Consider the following 18,296-nt stretch of genomic DNA (forward strand, 5'->3'; position numbering starts at 1 on the left):
TTAAGAAGGGTGGCAAGGATAATCCAGGAAATTATAGGCCGGTGAGCCTTACGTCAGTGGTAGGGAAACTATTAGAGAGGATTCTTCGGGACAGGATTTACTCCCATTTGGAAACAAACGAACTTATTAGCGAGAGACAGCATGGTTTTGTGAAGGGGAGGTCGTGTCTTACTAATTTGATTGAGTTTTTTGAGGAAGTGAGGAAGATGATTGATGAGGGAAGGGCGGTGGATGTTGTCTATATGGACTTTAGTAAAGCCTTTGACAAGGTCCCGCATGGCAGACTGGTGCAAAAGGTGATGTCACACGGGATCAGAGGTGAGCTGGCAAGATGGATACAGAACTGGCTCGGTCACAGAAGACAGAGGGCAACAGTGGATGGGTGTTTTTCTGAATGGGATGTGACTAGTGGTGTTCCGCAAGGATCAGTGCTGGGACCTTTGCTGTTTGTAGTATATATAAATGATTTGGAGGAAAATGTAGCTGGTCTGATTAGTAAGTTTGCGGATAACGATGAGGATTGTCAGAGGATACAGCAGGATATAGATCGGTTGGAGACTTGGGCAGAGAAATGGCAGATGGAGTTTAATCCGGACAAATGTGAGGTAATGCATTTTGGAAGGTCTAATACAGGTGGGAGGTATCCAGTAAATGGCAGAACCCTTAGGAGTATTGACAGGCAGAGAGATCTGGGCGTACAGGTCCACAGGTCACTGAAAGTGGCAACGCAGGTGGATAAGGTAGTCAAGAAGGCTTTCGGTATGCTTGCTTTCATCGGTCAGGGCATAGAGTATAAAAATTGGCAAGTCATGTTGCAGCTGTACAGAACTTTAGTTAGGCCACATTAGCTATGAGGAGAGGTTGGAAAAACTCGGATTGTTTTCACTGGAACGACGGAGGTGGGGAGGGCGACATGATAGAGGTTTACAAAGTTATGAGCGGCATGGACAGAGTGGATAGTCAGAAGCTTTTTCCCAGGGTGGAAGAGTCAGTTACTAGGGGACATAGGTTTAAGGTGCGAGGGGCAAAGTTTAGAGGGGATGTGCGAGGCAAGTTTTTTTACACGGAGGGTGGTGAGTGCCTGGAACTTGCTGCCAGGGGAGGTGGTGGAAGCAGATACAATAGCGACGTTTAAGAGACATCTTGACAAATATATGAATAGGAAGGGAATAGAGGGATATGGGCCCCGGAAGTGCAGAAGGTGTTAGTTTAGGCAGGCATCAAGATCGGCGCAGGCTTGGAGGGCCGAATGGCCTGTTCCTGTGCTGTACTGTTCTTTGTTGATGAGAGGTAATCTGACTGAAACATGTAAGATTCTGAGCAGATATTAGAGGGTGGATGTTGAAAGGATGTTTCTCTGATGGGAGAGACTAAAACTTGGGGGCAGTTTAAAAATAAGGGGTCTCCCATTTAAGACAGAGAGGAGGAGAATTTTCTTTCTGTCAGAGGGTCGTGAGTCTTTGGAACTCTCTTCCCCAGAGTGTGGTGGAGGCAGGGTCATTGAATGTTTTTAAGGCAGAGGTGGACAGATTTTGACAAACAAGGGGGTTAAAGGATATCGGGGATAAGCAGGAAAGTGGAGTTGTGTCCACAAACAGATCAGCCATGATCTTATAGAATGGCAGAGCAGGCTCGAGGGGCTGAATAGCCTACTCCTGCTGCTAGCTCATATGCCCTTTCTCCATATCCTTTTAAATTTTTATTTTTCTAATATTTATTCACTTCCTTTTTAAAAGCTATTACAAATTCTGCTTCCGTCAATGTTTCTGGTAGGGCATTCCATGTCCTTACAACCCTCTGCATAAAAGTTCTCCAAACTGCTCCCTTTGTTGTTTTGGTGATAATCATAATTTTATATCCTCTAGTTTTGGACTCACCAACTAAAGAAAATTGTTATTTCTGCAATCACTATCAAAGCCTTTCATAATTTTGAACAATTCTAACATATCTCCTATTAACCTCATTTGTTCCAATGAAAAGAGGCTCATTTTCTTCTCATAACTAAATCATCTCATCACCAACAGATTAAGGAGAGAGATTAGATGATTTTTTTTATACAGCAGGTCATTGGAGCATGACTGCTTCAACTCTCTATGGCAAAGCAGAGGTCATTACATCTTTTGAGGGATATGTGGAAATTTGAAGCAGGTAAAAATACAGGGTTATAGGGAGAAAGAAAAAACAGACGTGATCTGTTTTGAATTATTCCAGCAAGATGATAAACTGAAGGGTCTACTTCTGTGCTGTAAATTTCCATGGTTCCTCACAGACCAGGAAGCTCCCAGGTTTGATAACTGGTCTATGCTGAATTAAGAGGTCTCAGCCAACCGGGAGTCTGGCACTACAATTGGCTTTAATGCCCAAGCTTGAGGATTGCAATGCAGTGAATGCACATGATACCACTCAAGCAAGGTACCAAAGTCCTTTCGGCACCCAAGACTGATACCCTATCACAAGAGATGTAGAGAACCAGTGAGAAAATGTGAAAAAAAAAATCACATCAAACCTATCACATCATCTTAATGGAACTATTTTACATGCACCTTGACTTATTTCCTAAAGTAAGGTTTCCAAAACTTACACAATATTCTAACTGTAGCCTAACCAATGATTTTAATACAGGTTAAGCATTGCCTGCTTGTTTTTGTACTCTTTACTCCAATTAATAAAATGATGAGGCATTTCCCCCCCAAAGCTCTATCAAAATTCTTTGCCACATTTTAAAATCTATTATCGGAATCCCAAGTGTCTCTATTTCTCTAGTTCTTTTAAAAGTTTTACCCTTTAGTGCCTACATCTTCTCTCTATTTACCTCACTTTTTTGTACTAAATTTAACATCTAATTCCCCAATCTACTAGTTGTTGTTAGAAATAAAATACATTCACTGGTCTATTTGGCTATTCATCATTGATTTGTTACTATATTCACTTGTTACAGTAACTGTAGTGTTAACTTAAAATCTTGTTGGAGTCAAGATGCAGCACCCTCAATTCCACAGTACACAAAATGCTTTTTCATGCTATTGTGCTACAATAAATAAAATTATATTAACTTAAACTCTATAGGTTGGATTTTAAGAGCCCGCTGCCGCTCTTAGCGGCAGGCTCAAACAAAGGCCGCCCGCATGCCGAAGAGCTGCCGCGATTTCCCGCACAGCGGCTCATTTAAATGGCTGGGGTGGCCCGCCCCCTCCCCTCCCCTCCAATCACATGGAGGGGGCGGGCTGTCACTGGCAATGGTATCAGCTGCCTGGGCGCAACAGGCGCTGGTGCACTTTTTAAAGGGCAGCCAGCCCTGCTGGCAAATTTGAATTTTTAAAGTGAACCATACCCCGCCCCTCAAACATTTACAAAATAAAATTCCAACCCCCAATTAAAAATTACATTAGGTATTTGCCCTTCCCCCCCCTCCCAAACACTTCCCTTTTAAAACTGAGCTTCCCCCCCACCCCAGACTGCACAGATTTAAAGTTCCCTCCTTCCCAGCCGCCGCACTGAGGATCATGCGGACTCGGAAGATTGCGGGTAATTCATTTAAATTTATTCATCTCATTGCCACCACCGGGAGGATCAGGCTGGGGCCTCCCGGCGTCAGCCTCTGTGGCGGGCCTTTGCCACAAACATCTTCCAGCCCTCTGCCACCACCCCCCACCTACCTCCACGCCACGGAGCCAGACATCGTGGGCTTGGTAAAATTCAGCCCTATGTTACCTTTTTCTTTTTTCTTTGAAGAGAAGATCATCAACAGTAGCTTTAAGAGAACCGGACTCATCTTCTTTAAGGACTTCCCTGCAAATAAAAGCAATAGGCGGTTGGGAGAAATTTCTAATATTGAAGCAAGACATTCTAAGCAAAGACAAAGTTTTACTTGGTTTTAGAGGGCATTCAAATGTTGTATTTTGGATCATCGGAGCTGGTTATAATCATTTAAAATGAGGTCTTAAATAAAGCAAGTACTGTAAATGTCAGAAGTTGAATGTTTATTCATGTCAAAATGGTAGCTCAGTTGGTAGCAGCACTATTGCTTCCAAGTCAGAAAATTGTGTGATTAAGCCTCAATATAGACTCAAGTACAGAATATAGCTTGACACTTCAATTCAATATTGAGGCAGTAGTGCATTGTCAAATGTGCCATTTTTCAGATGAGACATTAAATGGAACCCCCATCTGCCTGCTAAAATAGCGCAGAAATACTCAATTTTAATAAACCTAGAACACATACCAAGTCCGTTCATAGCCTCCTTCCCACCGTTTGGTTTTTTCTGGTTCATCATACATTGTTGGGAGGTCTTGATTGATAACTGTTACCTTTAAAATAAAAAATTATAAAATGATTGCTTAACATTGCATTTTCTCTATACTGTCCAAAAAGAATAATCATCATGCTCCCTCTATTCCACCAGACTATCGAAGTGTACTTCTATTTCCCATATCACTCACAAAATGTAGAAATGAACACAAGCCCAAATCTCAACTCCTCAGTCTCTGGCCTAGTCTCACGCTTCTCTAGAGCTATGAGCATCGGGGAAATAGACTCAGAAAGTCCAAGGTTTGTGCTGATTTACTTGACTTTAGATGACTATAAATGTCCTCAGCACCTCAGATTGGCTGTTAACTCCAACCCCAAGTAGTCCACCTGCCAACACTCGCTATCCAAATCTAGACATGAGTAATAACGACTTAGACAAGTAACAGAGACTGAACAGGCTTTGTGGAACTGTATCCCAACAAGGAGTTGATGGCTTCAATGTAGAAGACAAGGAGGCAAAACTGGTGCAGAAATTTGGTAAGGAGAATTAAAAGCACATATGGTTATACAGCAAACTGGTCATATAGCTTTCACTTCAAATAAATGAGAGTTGACATGTCCAACCTTAATGCCTCAGAATTTATCCACTAACCTGACACAATACACAAGATCCATAAACTCTGCTTACCTCACAACCCCTGCCCCTAACCCCACAGCTCCTCAGCACCACTGATCTTTAACCCCCACAACCCCTGCCTCGAACTCCACAGCCCCTGCTCCTAGCCCTACAGATCTCTGACCCCACAGATCCCGAACCCCACAGCCCCTGTCCCTACCCTCACAGTCCCAGTCCTCACAGAACCTGAACCCCACAGCCTCTGTCCCTACCATCATAGACCCAGTCCCCACAGATCGGCAGATTGGGCAGCACAGTGGCACAGTGGTTAGCACCGCAGCCTCACAGCTCCAGCGACCCGGGTTCAATTCTGGGTACTGCCTGTGTGGAGTTTGCAAGTTCTCCCTGTGTCTGCGTGGGTTTCCTCCCAAATGCCAAAGACTTGCTGGTTGATAGGTTAATTGGCCATTATAAATTGCCCCTAGTGTAGGTCAGTGGTAGGGAAATATAGGGACAGGTGAGGATGTGGTAGGAATATGGAATTAATGTAGGATTAGTATAAATGGGTGGTTGATGGTCGGCACAGACTCGGTGGGCCGAAGGGCCTGTTTCAGTGCTGTATCTCTAAACTAAACTAAACAGATCCCTAACCCCACAGCCAGTGTCTACCCTCAGAGCCCCTATCCCCACAGAACCCTAACCCCACCTTCACATGCCCAGTCCCTACAGAACGCAAACCCCACAGCCCCTGTCCCCACAGAACCCAAATCCCACAGCCACTGTCCCTACCCTCAGTCCCCACAGATCCCTATCCCCAGTCCCTGTCCCTCCCCACAGATCCCTATCCCCACAGTCTCTGTCCCTACCCACAGATCCCTACCCCCACAGTCCCTGTCCCAGTCCCCGAACCCCACAGCTTCTGTCCCTACCTCCCCAGTCCCCACAGATCCCAAACCGCAGTCCCTGTCCCTACCAACAGATCCCTATCCCCACAGTCCCAACCCTCACAGTCCCAGTCCCCACAGAACCCGAATCCTACAGTCCCTACACACACATCTCTCTCCTCCGCTCACGCTGATTTTCTTTAACCGTTTGGTTCCTCGCCCGCGAATGGATTTTAAACTCACACCAAACGCCACAGGTCAGTGTCCCCCACACAAACACATCCACACTCACACACAGGAACAAGCCAACAGTTCCGCCTGGCGGTGGCTGTAGGCAGGGGGAAACATTTAAACGTGCGCGTGAGAGCAACGGCCAGAGTGAGAGATAGAAACGGATGGATATAATTGTTGGTATTCGAATAATCCCTACAAGGAATTATATCTTTTAAAGAACTATTATTTACCAACAATATGATGTATATGGGTCTGAAAAGTTGTACTTTCATTTAATCAATATAATTACATGAGGGAGAAAGGAGTAGAAGGATATTTTAATGGAGTTAGATGAAGTCGAGTGGGAGGAGGCACTTGTGAATACTGGCCCAGAACAGTTGGCCCGAATGACATGTTCTGTGCTGTTAAATATATACAGTGGATCTGTATGATTTATATACAACTGATACAATTTCATTGGGTCTAACAAATTCTATTTAAAATTCGATATATCCTCGTATCCAGTGAATAATTTATATGAATTTAATGTTTCCTTAACCACTATCTTCATGTTCCATTGTTTAAATAGCAAATTTGCTGCCTTATGTGTTTTCCTACATTGTAAAACCTTGTGTTGAAATCAAGGTTCATTACAGTTTCTGTATTCAGAATTATTCTTTTCCAGGACCTCAAAATTGGTACCCCTCACCTACACAATCTACCCCTCCATGTAAAGTCTTTCTTAAAACCTAACCTTGGTGTCAGTTAAACATTGGTTCCTGGTTCACCTCATTCACATTCTTACTCTGATAGTATCTTTCACCTTTGTTTCACAATTCCACAAGAATATGAATCAGTACTTCCCTTCATATCCTCCATTCCATTGAAATACCTTTGCTACATATCTCACAAGGAGAAAAAGTGCAACTGCTGTACTCTTATACTCAGTGAATGTGATTAAGTTATTTAATCATGGGGACCATCACAGCCGAGAGTGATCCTATCTAATCCTGTCATCATCCGATGTTTGCTCAGACTTCCAACTCACAGTAATTGGGAATGTGAACTCTGCCTGATATTTCTCCTCACGTGCCCTAGACATTGAAGCCAAAAGTATCTACTGAAAAGTTTAAATATATTTAAGCTTTTGTTACTGCATTGGAGGGGGTTGCAACAAGGATAACAAAATAATCTTGAGGGACTTTAATCTTCATGTAGACTGGGCAAACCAAATTGGCATAAGTAGTTTGGAGGACAAGTTCAAGGAATGCATTTGAGACTGTTTTCTAGAACAGTGATTCTCAAACTTTTTGATTGAAGGAACCCTTATCAAATATATTACTAATCATGGACCCCTCCCCACCCCTGTCTAAATTATACCCATTGGAGTTTAATCAAATGAGAGGTGATCTTATTGAAACATATAAGATCCTGAGGGGACTTGATAGATTGGATACCGGGCAGATGTTTCATCCCGTGTGGGAGACCAGAACTAGAAAACACAGTTTAAGAATAAGAAGTCTCCCTTTTAAGATGGAGATGAGGAGAATTTTCTTTCTCAAAGGATTGTTAGTCTGTGGAATTCTCTTCCCCAGAAAGCAGTGGAGGCTGGGTCATTAAATTTATTCAAGGCTGAGTAGATAGATTTTTGATTGACAAGGGAGTCAAGGGTTATGGGGGGCAGATAGGAAAGTGGAGCAGACGGGAAAGTGGATTTGAGACCACAACCAGATCAGCCATGATCTTATGGAAAGGCGGAGCAGGCTCGAAGGGCCGAATGGATTCCTCCTGCTCCTAAGGCCTATTTCCCTATTATAATACAAAATAATACTCATAATATGAAAGTGCTGTTCTCCGATCCCACCTCCGGGCTCACACCAAGCCCGCCTCTGGCCGCCCATGTTACTCACTCGTAAGGCCAACGTTGATCAGCAGGCATTTGTGGACCCCTGGTAAGTCTCTGCGGGATGTCTGTCTTTACAGTAGAAGGCACAAAAACATACTGGAAAGAGTGAAGAACCAAGGGTCAAATGAAAGTGAGGAACTTAATGTAATTAATAGTAGTAAATTAAGCCTTGTTGCTCCCTAACTCTGTAGACTCCACCAGCCCTACAACGCACTGAGACATCTGTGCTCCTGCAATTCTGTGCATCCCTGATTTTAATCATTCACCATGGAAAACTGCCTTCAGTTGCAGAGGCACTAAGCTTTGAAATTCCATCCATAAACCTCTCTGCTTCTTACATCTCTTTCCTTCTTTAAGATGGTCCTTAAAACCTACCTCCTTGACCAAACATTTGGTCATCTGCCCTAATATCCCCGATGTGGCTCATTGTCAAATGTTTTTTTTAGAACATTACAGTGCGGTACAGGCCCTTCGGCCCTCGATGTTGTTTGATAACACCCCTGTGAAGCGCCTTGGACTGTTTTACTACCTTAAAGGTACTATATAATTGCAGGTCGTTGTTAATTTTTTTAAAATATTTTTTCAGCGGATGTGGGCGTCGCTGGCTAGGCCAGCATTTATTGTCCATCCCTAATTGCCCTTGAGAAGGTGATGGTGAGCAGCCTTTTTGAACCGCTGCAGTCCTTGGGGTGTAGGTACACCAACAGTGCTGTTAGGAAGAAAGTTCCAGGATTTTGACCCAGCGACAGTGAAGGAACGATGATATAGTTTGAAGTCAGGATGGTGTGTGGCTTGTAGGAGAACTTGCAGGTGGTGGTGTTCCCATGCATCTGCTGCACTTGTCCTTCTAGGTGGCAGAGGTCATGGGTTTGGAAGTGCTGTCGAAGGAGACTTGGTGCGTTCCTGCAGTGCATCTTGTAGATGGTACACACAGCTGCCACTGTGCATCGGTGATGGAGGGAGTGAATGTTTGTGGATGGGGTGCCAATGACGTGGGCTGCTTTGTCCTGGATGGTGTCGATCTTCTTGAGAGTTGTTGGAGCTGCAACCATCCAGGCAAGTGGAGAGTATTCCATCACACTCCTGACTTGTGCCTTGTAGATGGTGAGCAGGCACTGGGGAGTCAAGAATTGCCAGCCTCTGACCTGCTCTTGTAGCCATGGCATTTATGTGGCTGGTCCAGTTCAGTTTCTGGTCAATGGTAACCCCCAGGATGTTGATAGCGAGGGATTCAGCGATGCTAATGCCATTGAATGTCAAGGGGAGATGGTTAGATTCTTGTTTGAGATGGTCATTGCCTGGCACTTGTGTGCTGCAAATGTTACTTGCCACTTATCAGCCCAAGCCTAGACGTTGTCCAGATCTTGCTGCATATGGACACAGTCTCCTTCAGTATCTGAGGAGTTGCAAATGGTGCTGAACATTGTGCAATCATCAGTGAACATCCCCACTTCTGACCTTATGGTGGAGGGAAGGTCATTGATGAAGCAGCTGAAGATGGTTGTTTCTAGGACAGAACCCTGAGAAACTCTTGCAGTGATGTCCTGGGACTGAGATGATAGACCTTGGACAACCATAACCATCTTCCTTTGTGCTAGGTATGACTGAAACTAGCAGAGTGTTTTCCCTCTGATTCCCATTGACTCTAGTTTTGCTAGGGCTCCTTGATGCCATACTTGATCAAAATCTGCCTTGATGTCAAGGGCAGTCACTCTCTGGAATTCAGCTCTTTTGTCCATGTTTGGACAAAGGCTGTAATGAGGTCAGGAACTGAGTGGTCCTGGCGGAACCCAAACTGAGCGTCAGTAAACAGGTTATTGCTGAGCAAGTGCCTCTTGATAGCACAGTTGACAACCCCTCCATCACTTTCGGGAGTTGACTGATAGGGTGGAAATTGGCCTGGTTGGATTTGTCCTGCTTTTTGTGCACAGGACACATCTTGGCATTTTTCCACATTGCTGGGTAGATGCCAGTGTTGCAGCTGTACTGGAACAGCTTGGCTAGGGACGTGGCTAGTTCTGGAGCACAAGTCTTCAGTACTATTGCCAGAATGTTGTCAGGGCCCATAGCCTTTGCTGCCTTTAACCATTTCTTGATATCACGTGGAGTGAATCGGATTGACAGAAGATGCTGGAGACCTCAAAAGGCGGTCGAGATGGTGATCCACTCAGCACTTCTGTCTGAAATGGATGCAAATGCTTCAGCCAATATTAGTAAAGTACTGGACATATTAATGGGACTAAAAACCAACAAGTCCCCTGGACCTGATGGCCTCCATCCTTGGGTTTTCAAAGAAGTGGCTGCAGAGATAGTGGATGCATTAGTTTTGATCTTCTGCTATTCCCTAGATTCTAGAACGGTCCCCATAGATTGGTAGGCAACAAATATAGCATCTGTATCCAAGTAAGGAGAGAGAGAGAAAACAGGGAACTATATGCTAATTAGCATAACATCAGTAGTCAGGAAAATGCCAGAAGCTATTATTAGGGACATGGTAACATAACAAATAATAGTAGAGTCGACATGTTTCATGAAAGGGAAATTATATTTGATGAATCTATTCTAATCTTTTGAGGGTGTAATCAGGAGGGTAGATAAGGGGGAACCAGTGGAACCTTTGGATTTTCAAAACATATTCAATAAGATGCCACATAGGTGGTTATTAGTCAAGATAGGACTCAGGGGATTGGGGGTAATATTAGATTGGATTGTGGATTGGTTAACAGGCAGAAAACAGAGAGTAAGAATTAACTGATAATTTTTGTAACTAGTGGGTTGCTGCAAGGATCAGTATTTGGGGCCTCAGCTATTTACAATCTAATCAATGACTTAGATCAGGGGACTAAGTGTACATTATCCAAGTTTACTGACAATACAAAATTAATTGGGAAAGAAAGCTGTGAGGAGGACACAAAGAGGCTGCAGAGGGATATAGATATCGGGATATAGGTTAAGTGATTGGGCAGCAAGGTAGCGGATAGAGTATAATGTGGGGAAATGTGAAATTATCCACTTTTGTAGGAAGAATAGAAAAACAAAATATTTTTTAAAAGGTGCGAGACTAGTAGATGTTGGTATTCAGAGGGATTTGGGTGTCCTTGTACACAATTTACAGAATGTTAACATGCAGGTACAGCAAGAAATTAGAAAGGCAAATGGTATGTTAGCCTTTATTGCAGGGGGTTGGGGGTGGGGGATGTTGATGTGGAGTAGAAGAGTCAGGAATTCTTGCTGCAATTATATCGGGTTTTGGTGAGACCACACTTGGAGTATTATCTCCCTACCTAAGTAAGGATATACCTACCTTAGAGGGGGTGCAAAGAAAGTTCACTAGATTGATTCCTGGTGAGAGAGTTGTCCTATGAAGACAGATTGAACAGAATGGGCCTGTACTCTCTGGAGTTTAGAAGAATGAGAGCTGATCTCATTGAAATATATAAAATTCTTAGAGGGCTTGACAAGGTAGATGCAAAGAGGCTGTTTCTCTTGGCTGGAGAGTTTAGAACTGGAGGATAAGGGGTCTGCCATTTCAAACAGAGATGAGGAAAAGTTTCTTTAGTCAGAGTTGTGTATCCTTGTAATTGTTATGAATGCTGGGCCTTGTAACATGATTATGTTTCAAAAATTGTGATTTTTAAAAGTTCAAGATGGAGTCCAGAAGGTCAGGTGACCACACATCCATTCTGTGAAAGGTTACCAGGACAACAGAGTACACAGATCAAAGATTTTCTTCTGAAAACAGAGACTGGAGGGATAACACCTGAAGAACAATGGATTTCACCCTCCCAGACGTTCGGATCGTAAAACAAGGAGTCAGTAATTCTAAGATGTAAATATACCAGGCAGCTGGTAGCGCCTGGGAACAATGGAAACGCCCAAGTGCTTTGTGAAACTAGACTTCTGGACTCTGCATTTAGGAACAGAATAATAAGCTATTGGCTTTTGTGTCCAGATAAATTTACAGACTTTCTGAAGGAAAAGAGGCTGTAAGAGAAGAAACCAATGCTTGTGGCCTCAAGGCAGGCTGAAAGAAGGGAACTCAGCAGTTGCAGCCTCACTGCAGGCTGTAAGAGAAGAAACCAGCAGTTAAGGCCTCAAGAGAGAGAGAGGAGACACCTGCCCTCTGAAGCCTGTTACAGTAAAAAGCTGCAAACACTAGAACCGGTTTTGAAAGTCAAAGCTTGTGGAGAAGTGGAAGACTAGGAGGATCACCAAGAAACACTTTATTCATGGAAGTCCAGGTTAGAAGTGCATGGAGAAGTAGTGGAGAAGATATTGATTTTTGAAAAGGTCTGGGAGATCCAATCCATTGCAACTGGGAGAAGTTTGAGACTTTTAACCGTAAAGGATTTCACCATCAAAAAGAACTGTAACGTATAAGTGTGGTGTGAGGTTTTCAAGCATTTTATTAAGTAAAGAAAATACCTTTCTTCGTAATTTGGGGTATCAGCTACTTACAAAGTACTGTTCAGTTAATTGGGGAATTCCTTTAGTTTAGTTGTTATAATAAAAGCCGTAACATCTGAAATCTTGTCGTGTAATTCTTGAAATTGGTCTGGGAGTTCATATCTTGTATTTTCACATTACTGATCTCACTGAGGTCGGAACATTAATTCTCTACCTCAGAGGGCTGTGGACACTCAGTCATCAAGTATATTCAACACTGAGACTATAGACCTTTGGACACTAAGGGAATTAAGGAATATAGGAATAAGGCTGTGATGTTCTCAGGACTGGAGCAAGGTTTAGTCGAGTTTGGTAAGAAATATGAGGCAAAGACTGTTATGACCAGGTGAGAATGAGGGCTATAGGATTCCCTTTCAGCCTTCACCTGGTCTTATTGTAACAGGGTTTTAATTTTAAACACACTGTTTTTAGCTCCCCCGTAGTGAATCCTTGTTCACTGCTTTCCAATTATAAGGCAAAGAAACCGGCAAAAACAGGCTTTCTTAGGTTTAAAGAAGAAAAGTTGAAATTTATTAAACTTAAACTCTAATTCGGTTAACGCCTACGGATAAGTGACGCATCCACACTAGCATGCATATGTGATACACACATGCAAATAGAGACAGAAAAGAGCAGAAGAAAAATAAAATGGAAGAGTTTGAGGCAATATCTGAACAGTTGTTACGGTTCTTCAAGCTCACTGTAGAGTCCTTGATTGTAGGTAGATCTTGCTTTTCGTTGGGGCCCAGTATTTTTCTTAAAACTTGTTCGCTGTAGGAGACTTTTCTCTCTTGGGGTTCATGTGTCTTCAGTGGATTCAGAGGCTTGTGAGAAAGAGATGGGAGCAGACTGGAGAGAGATCTCAGTTCAGGAGCAAACAGACTTTCTCTTCAAACTCTCTGGGGCCAGTTCAAAAGAAAACCCTGGAACAGCCAGTTAGTCATGTGACCAGCTGGTCGAAAAAGTCCTGGCCCATGTGGATTGTCTCCTCCTTAGCAGGCCCCGGAATGCGCTTCCTCACCTTCTATGTTAGTATGTAAATGTTTTTTTCCAGCCATGGCTGATCTGTTTAACAAGTCCTTTCTTCACTCCAGAAACAGTTTAAAAATCAATCTTCATGACAAAATTAATGTGCCTTATTCTTGGCAGGTGGGGGCCTAGCATGACACCTCCACACCCAGCGGAATGAAATGTGATTTGAGAAAAGTTGTATTTCATTATAAGGGTCGAGAGAAAAATATAAGATACAGGAAAAAACATGCATTTCTCTCATTCATTCACAAATCCTAAAATCGCCTCTTTTTTGGCATCCCAGTAAACATGTGGTTCTTTTTTGGGGATGTTTCTCTTCTGTTTGCCCATTTCCATGGCTGCCTAGGGTCTTTGTTCCTGCTGAGGTTTTTTTTTCAGGAGAGTCAATAATGGGCAGGGCTATCATGAACCCTCTTCAATGCTTTGCTGAGTTATGCAAAGGCTTTTGACTTTAGGGGGATGGGTGGTTTTCTTTTTTCTGACTGTGGGGAGGATCTTTGCTAATCTGTCCTTTGTCCCAGAGGACACGCCCGCCTGGAGGTATTTATGCAGACTCTACTGCACTCCCCTGCGGCACTTCAATTAGGTGAGGCATCAGCCTCACAGTTTCTCTGCCCCCCCCCCCACCCCCCAAAGGTCTTTCTTTGTCTCTGCAGGTTCCTGTAAATGTTATTCGGGTGCTTCCTGCGTCTGCATTTACGTAGGGGGATGTGGGGTCTAACTTTTCACATTTTTTGGGGTTGGCTAACCCCAGAGGTTTTCATCCAGAATTCCTCCCAGACTTCCTTTAACCTACCCTCTTGATCACTTTTTCTCCTTCCCTGTCTAACCTTTTGCCAGCCTTCTGCCTGCCTGTCCCCTTTTTCTCAGTGGGGGTCCCTTACAGTTCACCAGCCCTCTGCTGGAGGGTCCCCCTAACACCAGTACAGGACTTAGAGGTGCAGGTTTCACTGTAGGTTGGGGTTTCCCCTCAACCTGGCACATGTGGCAACTCCTGCAGTAATCCACCACATCTTTGTGGAGTTTTGGCCAGTCAATCTGCTGTCTTGTGCGGGCTTCGGTCTTTCGTATACCAGCATGTACAACCACTGTAGTCTTGTGGGCCCTTCTTAATATTTCTCCCTGGTACCTCTGCAGCACCGCTAACTGGTGAACTACTGTTCACTCCTTGCTCTCAGGTCTGTGAGGAGAACTCCATTTCCTCATCAGTACCTCATTCTTTAAATAGTAGCAATCAGGGACTCCCTTTGATTCACTGTCAGACTGGGCAGCCTGTGCTAACTCTTGCAATACTGGGTCAGCTCGCTGAGCCTCAGCTAGGGAAAATCCATTTAATTCAAAGAAAGTCTCGGACAGGCAGACGTTATGGTCATCTGCTGGCAGTGCCAATGCAGTCTCCTCTTGGGGGAGCTGGTTTGATCATGGCCTGATCCACTACACATTCAGAGAAACTGCAGGGGTCCATCTTCCACCACTGCCCTGTCTCTCTGACCTCCTGCAGTCTTTCTTTCACCACTGGGGGGGCTACCACCTTCACCCCTGCCAGATCATTACCTAGGAGCAGGTCAACCCCATCCATAGGCAAACTAGGGACAATCCCAACGGTCACCGGTCCCGAAATTAGGTTGCACTCCAGGTGCACCCGGTGTACAGGTACAGGCATACATTGCCCTCCAATACCATTCACCACCTTTTTGGTGTTCACTGCACTCTCTGGGGGAAAGGCCAGGCCTTTACCCAGTAAAAGGGATCTAGTGGCCCCTGTGTCCCTGAGAATCACTATGGGCTTGCTTGCCCCATTCGAGGGGTATGGGGTTTGTTATGACCAGGTGAGAAAGGTGTCTAGGGGCTCCTTTTAGCCTTCACCTGGTCTTATTGTAACAGGGTTTCCTTTTAAACACACTGGGCTGAATTTTATTGGGGCGCTGCCATCTGTGGCGGTGCCCTTTGAACTTGGCGGCGTGCCCATATTTGCCGGCCGCCGCCGAGCCCCTGCGATATTAATCGCGGGGGCTCATTAGAATCACGGCACCGAGCCGCCCTCCCCATATTACTTGGGGAGAGGCAGGACTTTCGGCATAGTGAGAGAGTTTTTGACAGCTGTGCGGCAGGTGCTGGGGCCCGATTTTAAGTGCCCCAGCACCAGCTTCCTGACAGCTGTCAAAGAAATACTTACCTGACTGCTGAAGAGTGGGGTTGCTGTCAATCTGGCAGCAAAGCAAAAAAGTCCTGCAGAAATCCAGCAGGTCAGGCAGCATCTGTGGAGACAGAAACAGAGTTAACTTGTCCAAGTTCACAGACCTGAAAGTTAACTCTGCTTCTCTCTCCATAAATGCTGCCTGACCTGCTGAGTTACCCCAGCACTTTCTGCTTTGCTGCCACATACTTACCCTGCTGTGTCTCAATGTTCTGTGAAGTTGTGATCCTCTTCTCCAACTCAAGTGTAACATTCCTTCTTATAGGCGTGCTGCACCTGGGTGAATAATCTTAATTTTGCACATTCCAGAACATTCCAGAGACTTAAATAGACCATAAAAGGCATTACAGAGGTTTACAGAGAACACACTGACACAAATCGGAATGTACTGGTGTCACAGCAATGTAAATACATCTTTCACTAAAAGTTCCTCACCAACATGTGTGTCCTTTTCTCTGTCTGAATGACGTGAGCCAGCATGTAGCGCCAATGTCACATCCCTTTGCACCGTTGGCCCTTCAGGAGAGCCAACATGTGCAATAACAGTGTTGCCATGCCACCTTTACTCATGAGCGTCTCCACGGACTCAGTAATATGGACATAGGTTCAGTCAGCTGCTGCCTCTAATGGTTTACACAGGGTTGCTGCAGATGTGGACTGGTGCACAGCAGGTGAGGGAGGGTGATGTGTGGCTTGCAGAGCTCATGTCGATTCCTATGGAGCACACAGTCTTTGTCTGATAAGCCACTTCCATACATCCCTACCTCACTGCTATCCCTGCGTGCAGAGCCTGGGTGTCATCTGCCCTCCCTGCGTCTTTCATGTTGAAGGTCCTCAGCACCCTCATAGGAGGAATCCTGGTGACGTCTCGCCTCATCATGCCAGGCCAGGCCCTTATTGGGTGCGTACTGGTGCAGAGCAGCAAAGAAAGGAGTTGGCCTTTTCGGCCCGTAATTCAGGGCATCATCCTATCCATACAGGCATTGGAGGCGCTCTTTCAGCATGCCAATCTCCTGCTCAATGGTGGCTCATGTCGCTCAGTGGCTGGCGTATCTCTCCTCTGCAGCAGTGGTGGAGTCTCTCACTGGTGTCAGGAGCTATTTCTGCAAAGGATGGCCCTTATCTCCAAGAAGCCACCCCTCCATCTGAGCCAGTTCAGTGAACAGCAGTGACAGCCGGGAATGGCGCAAGACCCAGGTGTCATGGCAGCTGCCTGAGAAGTGGTCACACATTCGCTGCAAACATCTGCGGTGTTCACTTACCAGCTTCACCTAGATTTAGAGGGCTCCTTTAATGGTGAAGTCTGCAGGTGGTAGCCTGGCAGTAGACCTGATGAGTGCAGTCTATGAACATTACAACCTATGGTTCTCTGGCAATAGTGCCAGAATCAATTGCCCTCTGGGCCTGGCTGTGAGAGTCCGTCCTGAAGCGGACATCCTCACTGGCTCTCCGGTACAGGGCATTGGTGACCTCCCTGATGCAGCGGTGAAGATGCATGGCAACCGTAATGACAGGCTTCCCTTGGGGGCTGCTGCTTACGACCAGGGGCCTCTACGTGGATCCAACCCGCCTGTTGGTATTGCCTCTGCCGCATACGGATCCTCATGTGCAGAGGATCACACTATGTAGGATGAGCCATACCTATTTCCATGTGATAAATAAAGTTGAACCCTGCATGTATTCGAATGTTCCTAACAGGGCATGGATTGGTGTTGACGGGTACATCATCTGCTTTCCTGGATCTATGGCGTGCCATGGTATTGCCCATCTTGGCCAACACTCAGAGTGGCACAGCATGACCACATCAAGATCCTACCAGCTGAATTGATTGCCCCCACCATCCATAAAACCTTAATGCTCCTGCCCTTTCTGGCACCCTCCCCACACACAGGGTGCCTGTTGTGCCATTGCCCCCTCACAAACACAGAACGTACACTGTTAATGGAGGGATGGTACACGATACCTCCCTTCATGCCAGCACAGCTTTTCCCTCCAGTAATCCCAGACTCCCTCCATTTCAGAATGAAGAGTGAGACCCCTACATATCCCCCCCCTCCCTCCTCCCTTCCAGAATGCAGTCAGACCCCTCATATCCTCCCTCCTCCCTTCCAGAATGCAGAGTTAGACCCCGCATATCCTCCCTCCTCCCTTTAAGAATGCAGAGTTAGACCCCTGCATATCTCCCCTCCCTCCTCCCTTCCAGAATGCAGAATCAGACCCCTGTGTATCCCCCCTCCCTCCTCCCTTCAGTAATGCAGTGAGACCCCTGAATAACACAACTTACCTTCACTGGCGACACCTTCTGCTTCTGAGGACCCACCGGCTTTTCAGATCGTGACGGCCGCCCGTTGAACAAAAGATCCGGCAGTGTCGATGGAGAGGCAGCGGGTTGCATAATCAGCAAAGGTAAGTAATCATTATCATAAGTTGATTGTGGTGCCGCAGCCGTACGGCGGGGTGGGGTGCGGGGACTGCGCCAAGGTCCCGCCACCGCCGGTTAAATGCGGCAGGCACTTCTCAACGTCGCAGGTCGAGGCGGGCCTCTCCCCGCAGCATTTTACAGGCCCCCACGCCACGACCCACGGCATCGAGGGGCCAGTAAAATTCAGCCCACTGTGTTTTGAGCTCCCCCTTGGTGAATCCTTGTTCACCACTTTCCAATTATAAGGCAAAGAAATGAGCACAACCAGGTTTTCTCAGGTTTAAAGAAGAAAAAGTGAATTTTATTAAAACTCAAACTCTAATTCAGTTAA

At 45.4% G+C, this 18,296-nt stretch overlaps 1 protein-coding gene across 5 annotated transcripts in view; it reads right to left on the bottom strand.

The window, feature by feature from the left end:
- The window catches only part of gtf2h2 (general transcription factor IIH, polypeptide 2), a 56,183-nt gene extending 50,142 nt beyond the window's left edge, over positions 1-6,041 (bottom strand). For 3 of the 5 annotated variants that reach the window (XM_068029575.1, XM_068029572.1, XM_068029576.1), the window contains exons 1-3: positions 5,993-6,041; positions 4,223-4,308; positions 3,712-3,789 (exon numbers count right to left, since the gene is read on the bottom strand). In XM_068029575.1, the coding sequence (XP_067885676.1) occupies positions 3,712-3,789; positions 4,223-4,278 (134 nt within the window). In that variant the 5' untranslated portion in view covers positions 4,279-4,308; positions 5,993-6,041. Of the gene's footprint in view, positions 1-3,711; positions 3,790-4,222; positions 4,309-5,919 lie in introns of all 5 variants that reach the window. The other 2 variants (XM_068029574.1, XM_068029573.1) reach the window with 2 other exon arrangements.
- Positions 6,042-18,296: the final 12,255 nt, after the last annotated feature.

The sequence above is a fragment of the Heterodontus francisci genome, chromosome 4 (genome assembly GCF_036365525.1).
Source record: "Heterodontus francisci isolate sHetFra1 chromosome 4, sHetFra1.hap1, whole genome shotgun sequence".
Lineage (NCBI taxonomy): Eukaryota > Metazoa > Chordata > Chondrichthyes > Heterodontiformes > Heterodontidae > Heterodontus > Heterodontus francisci.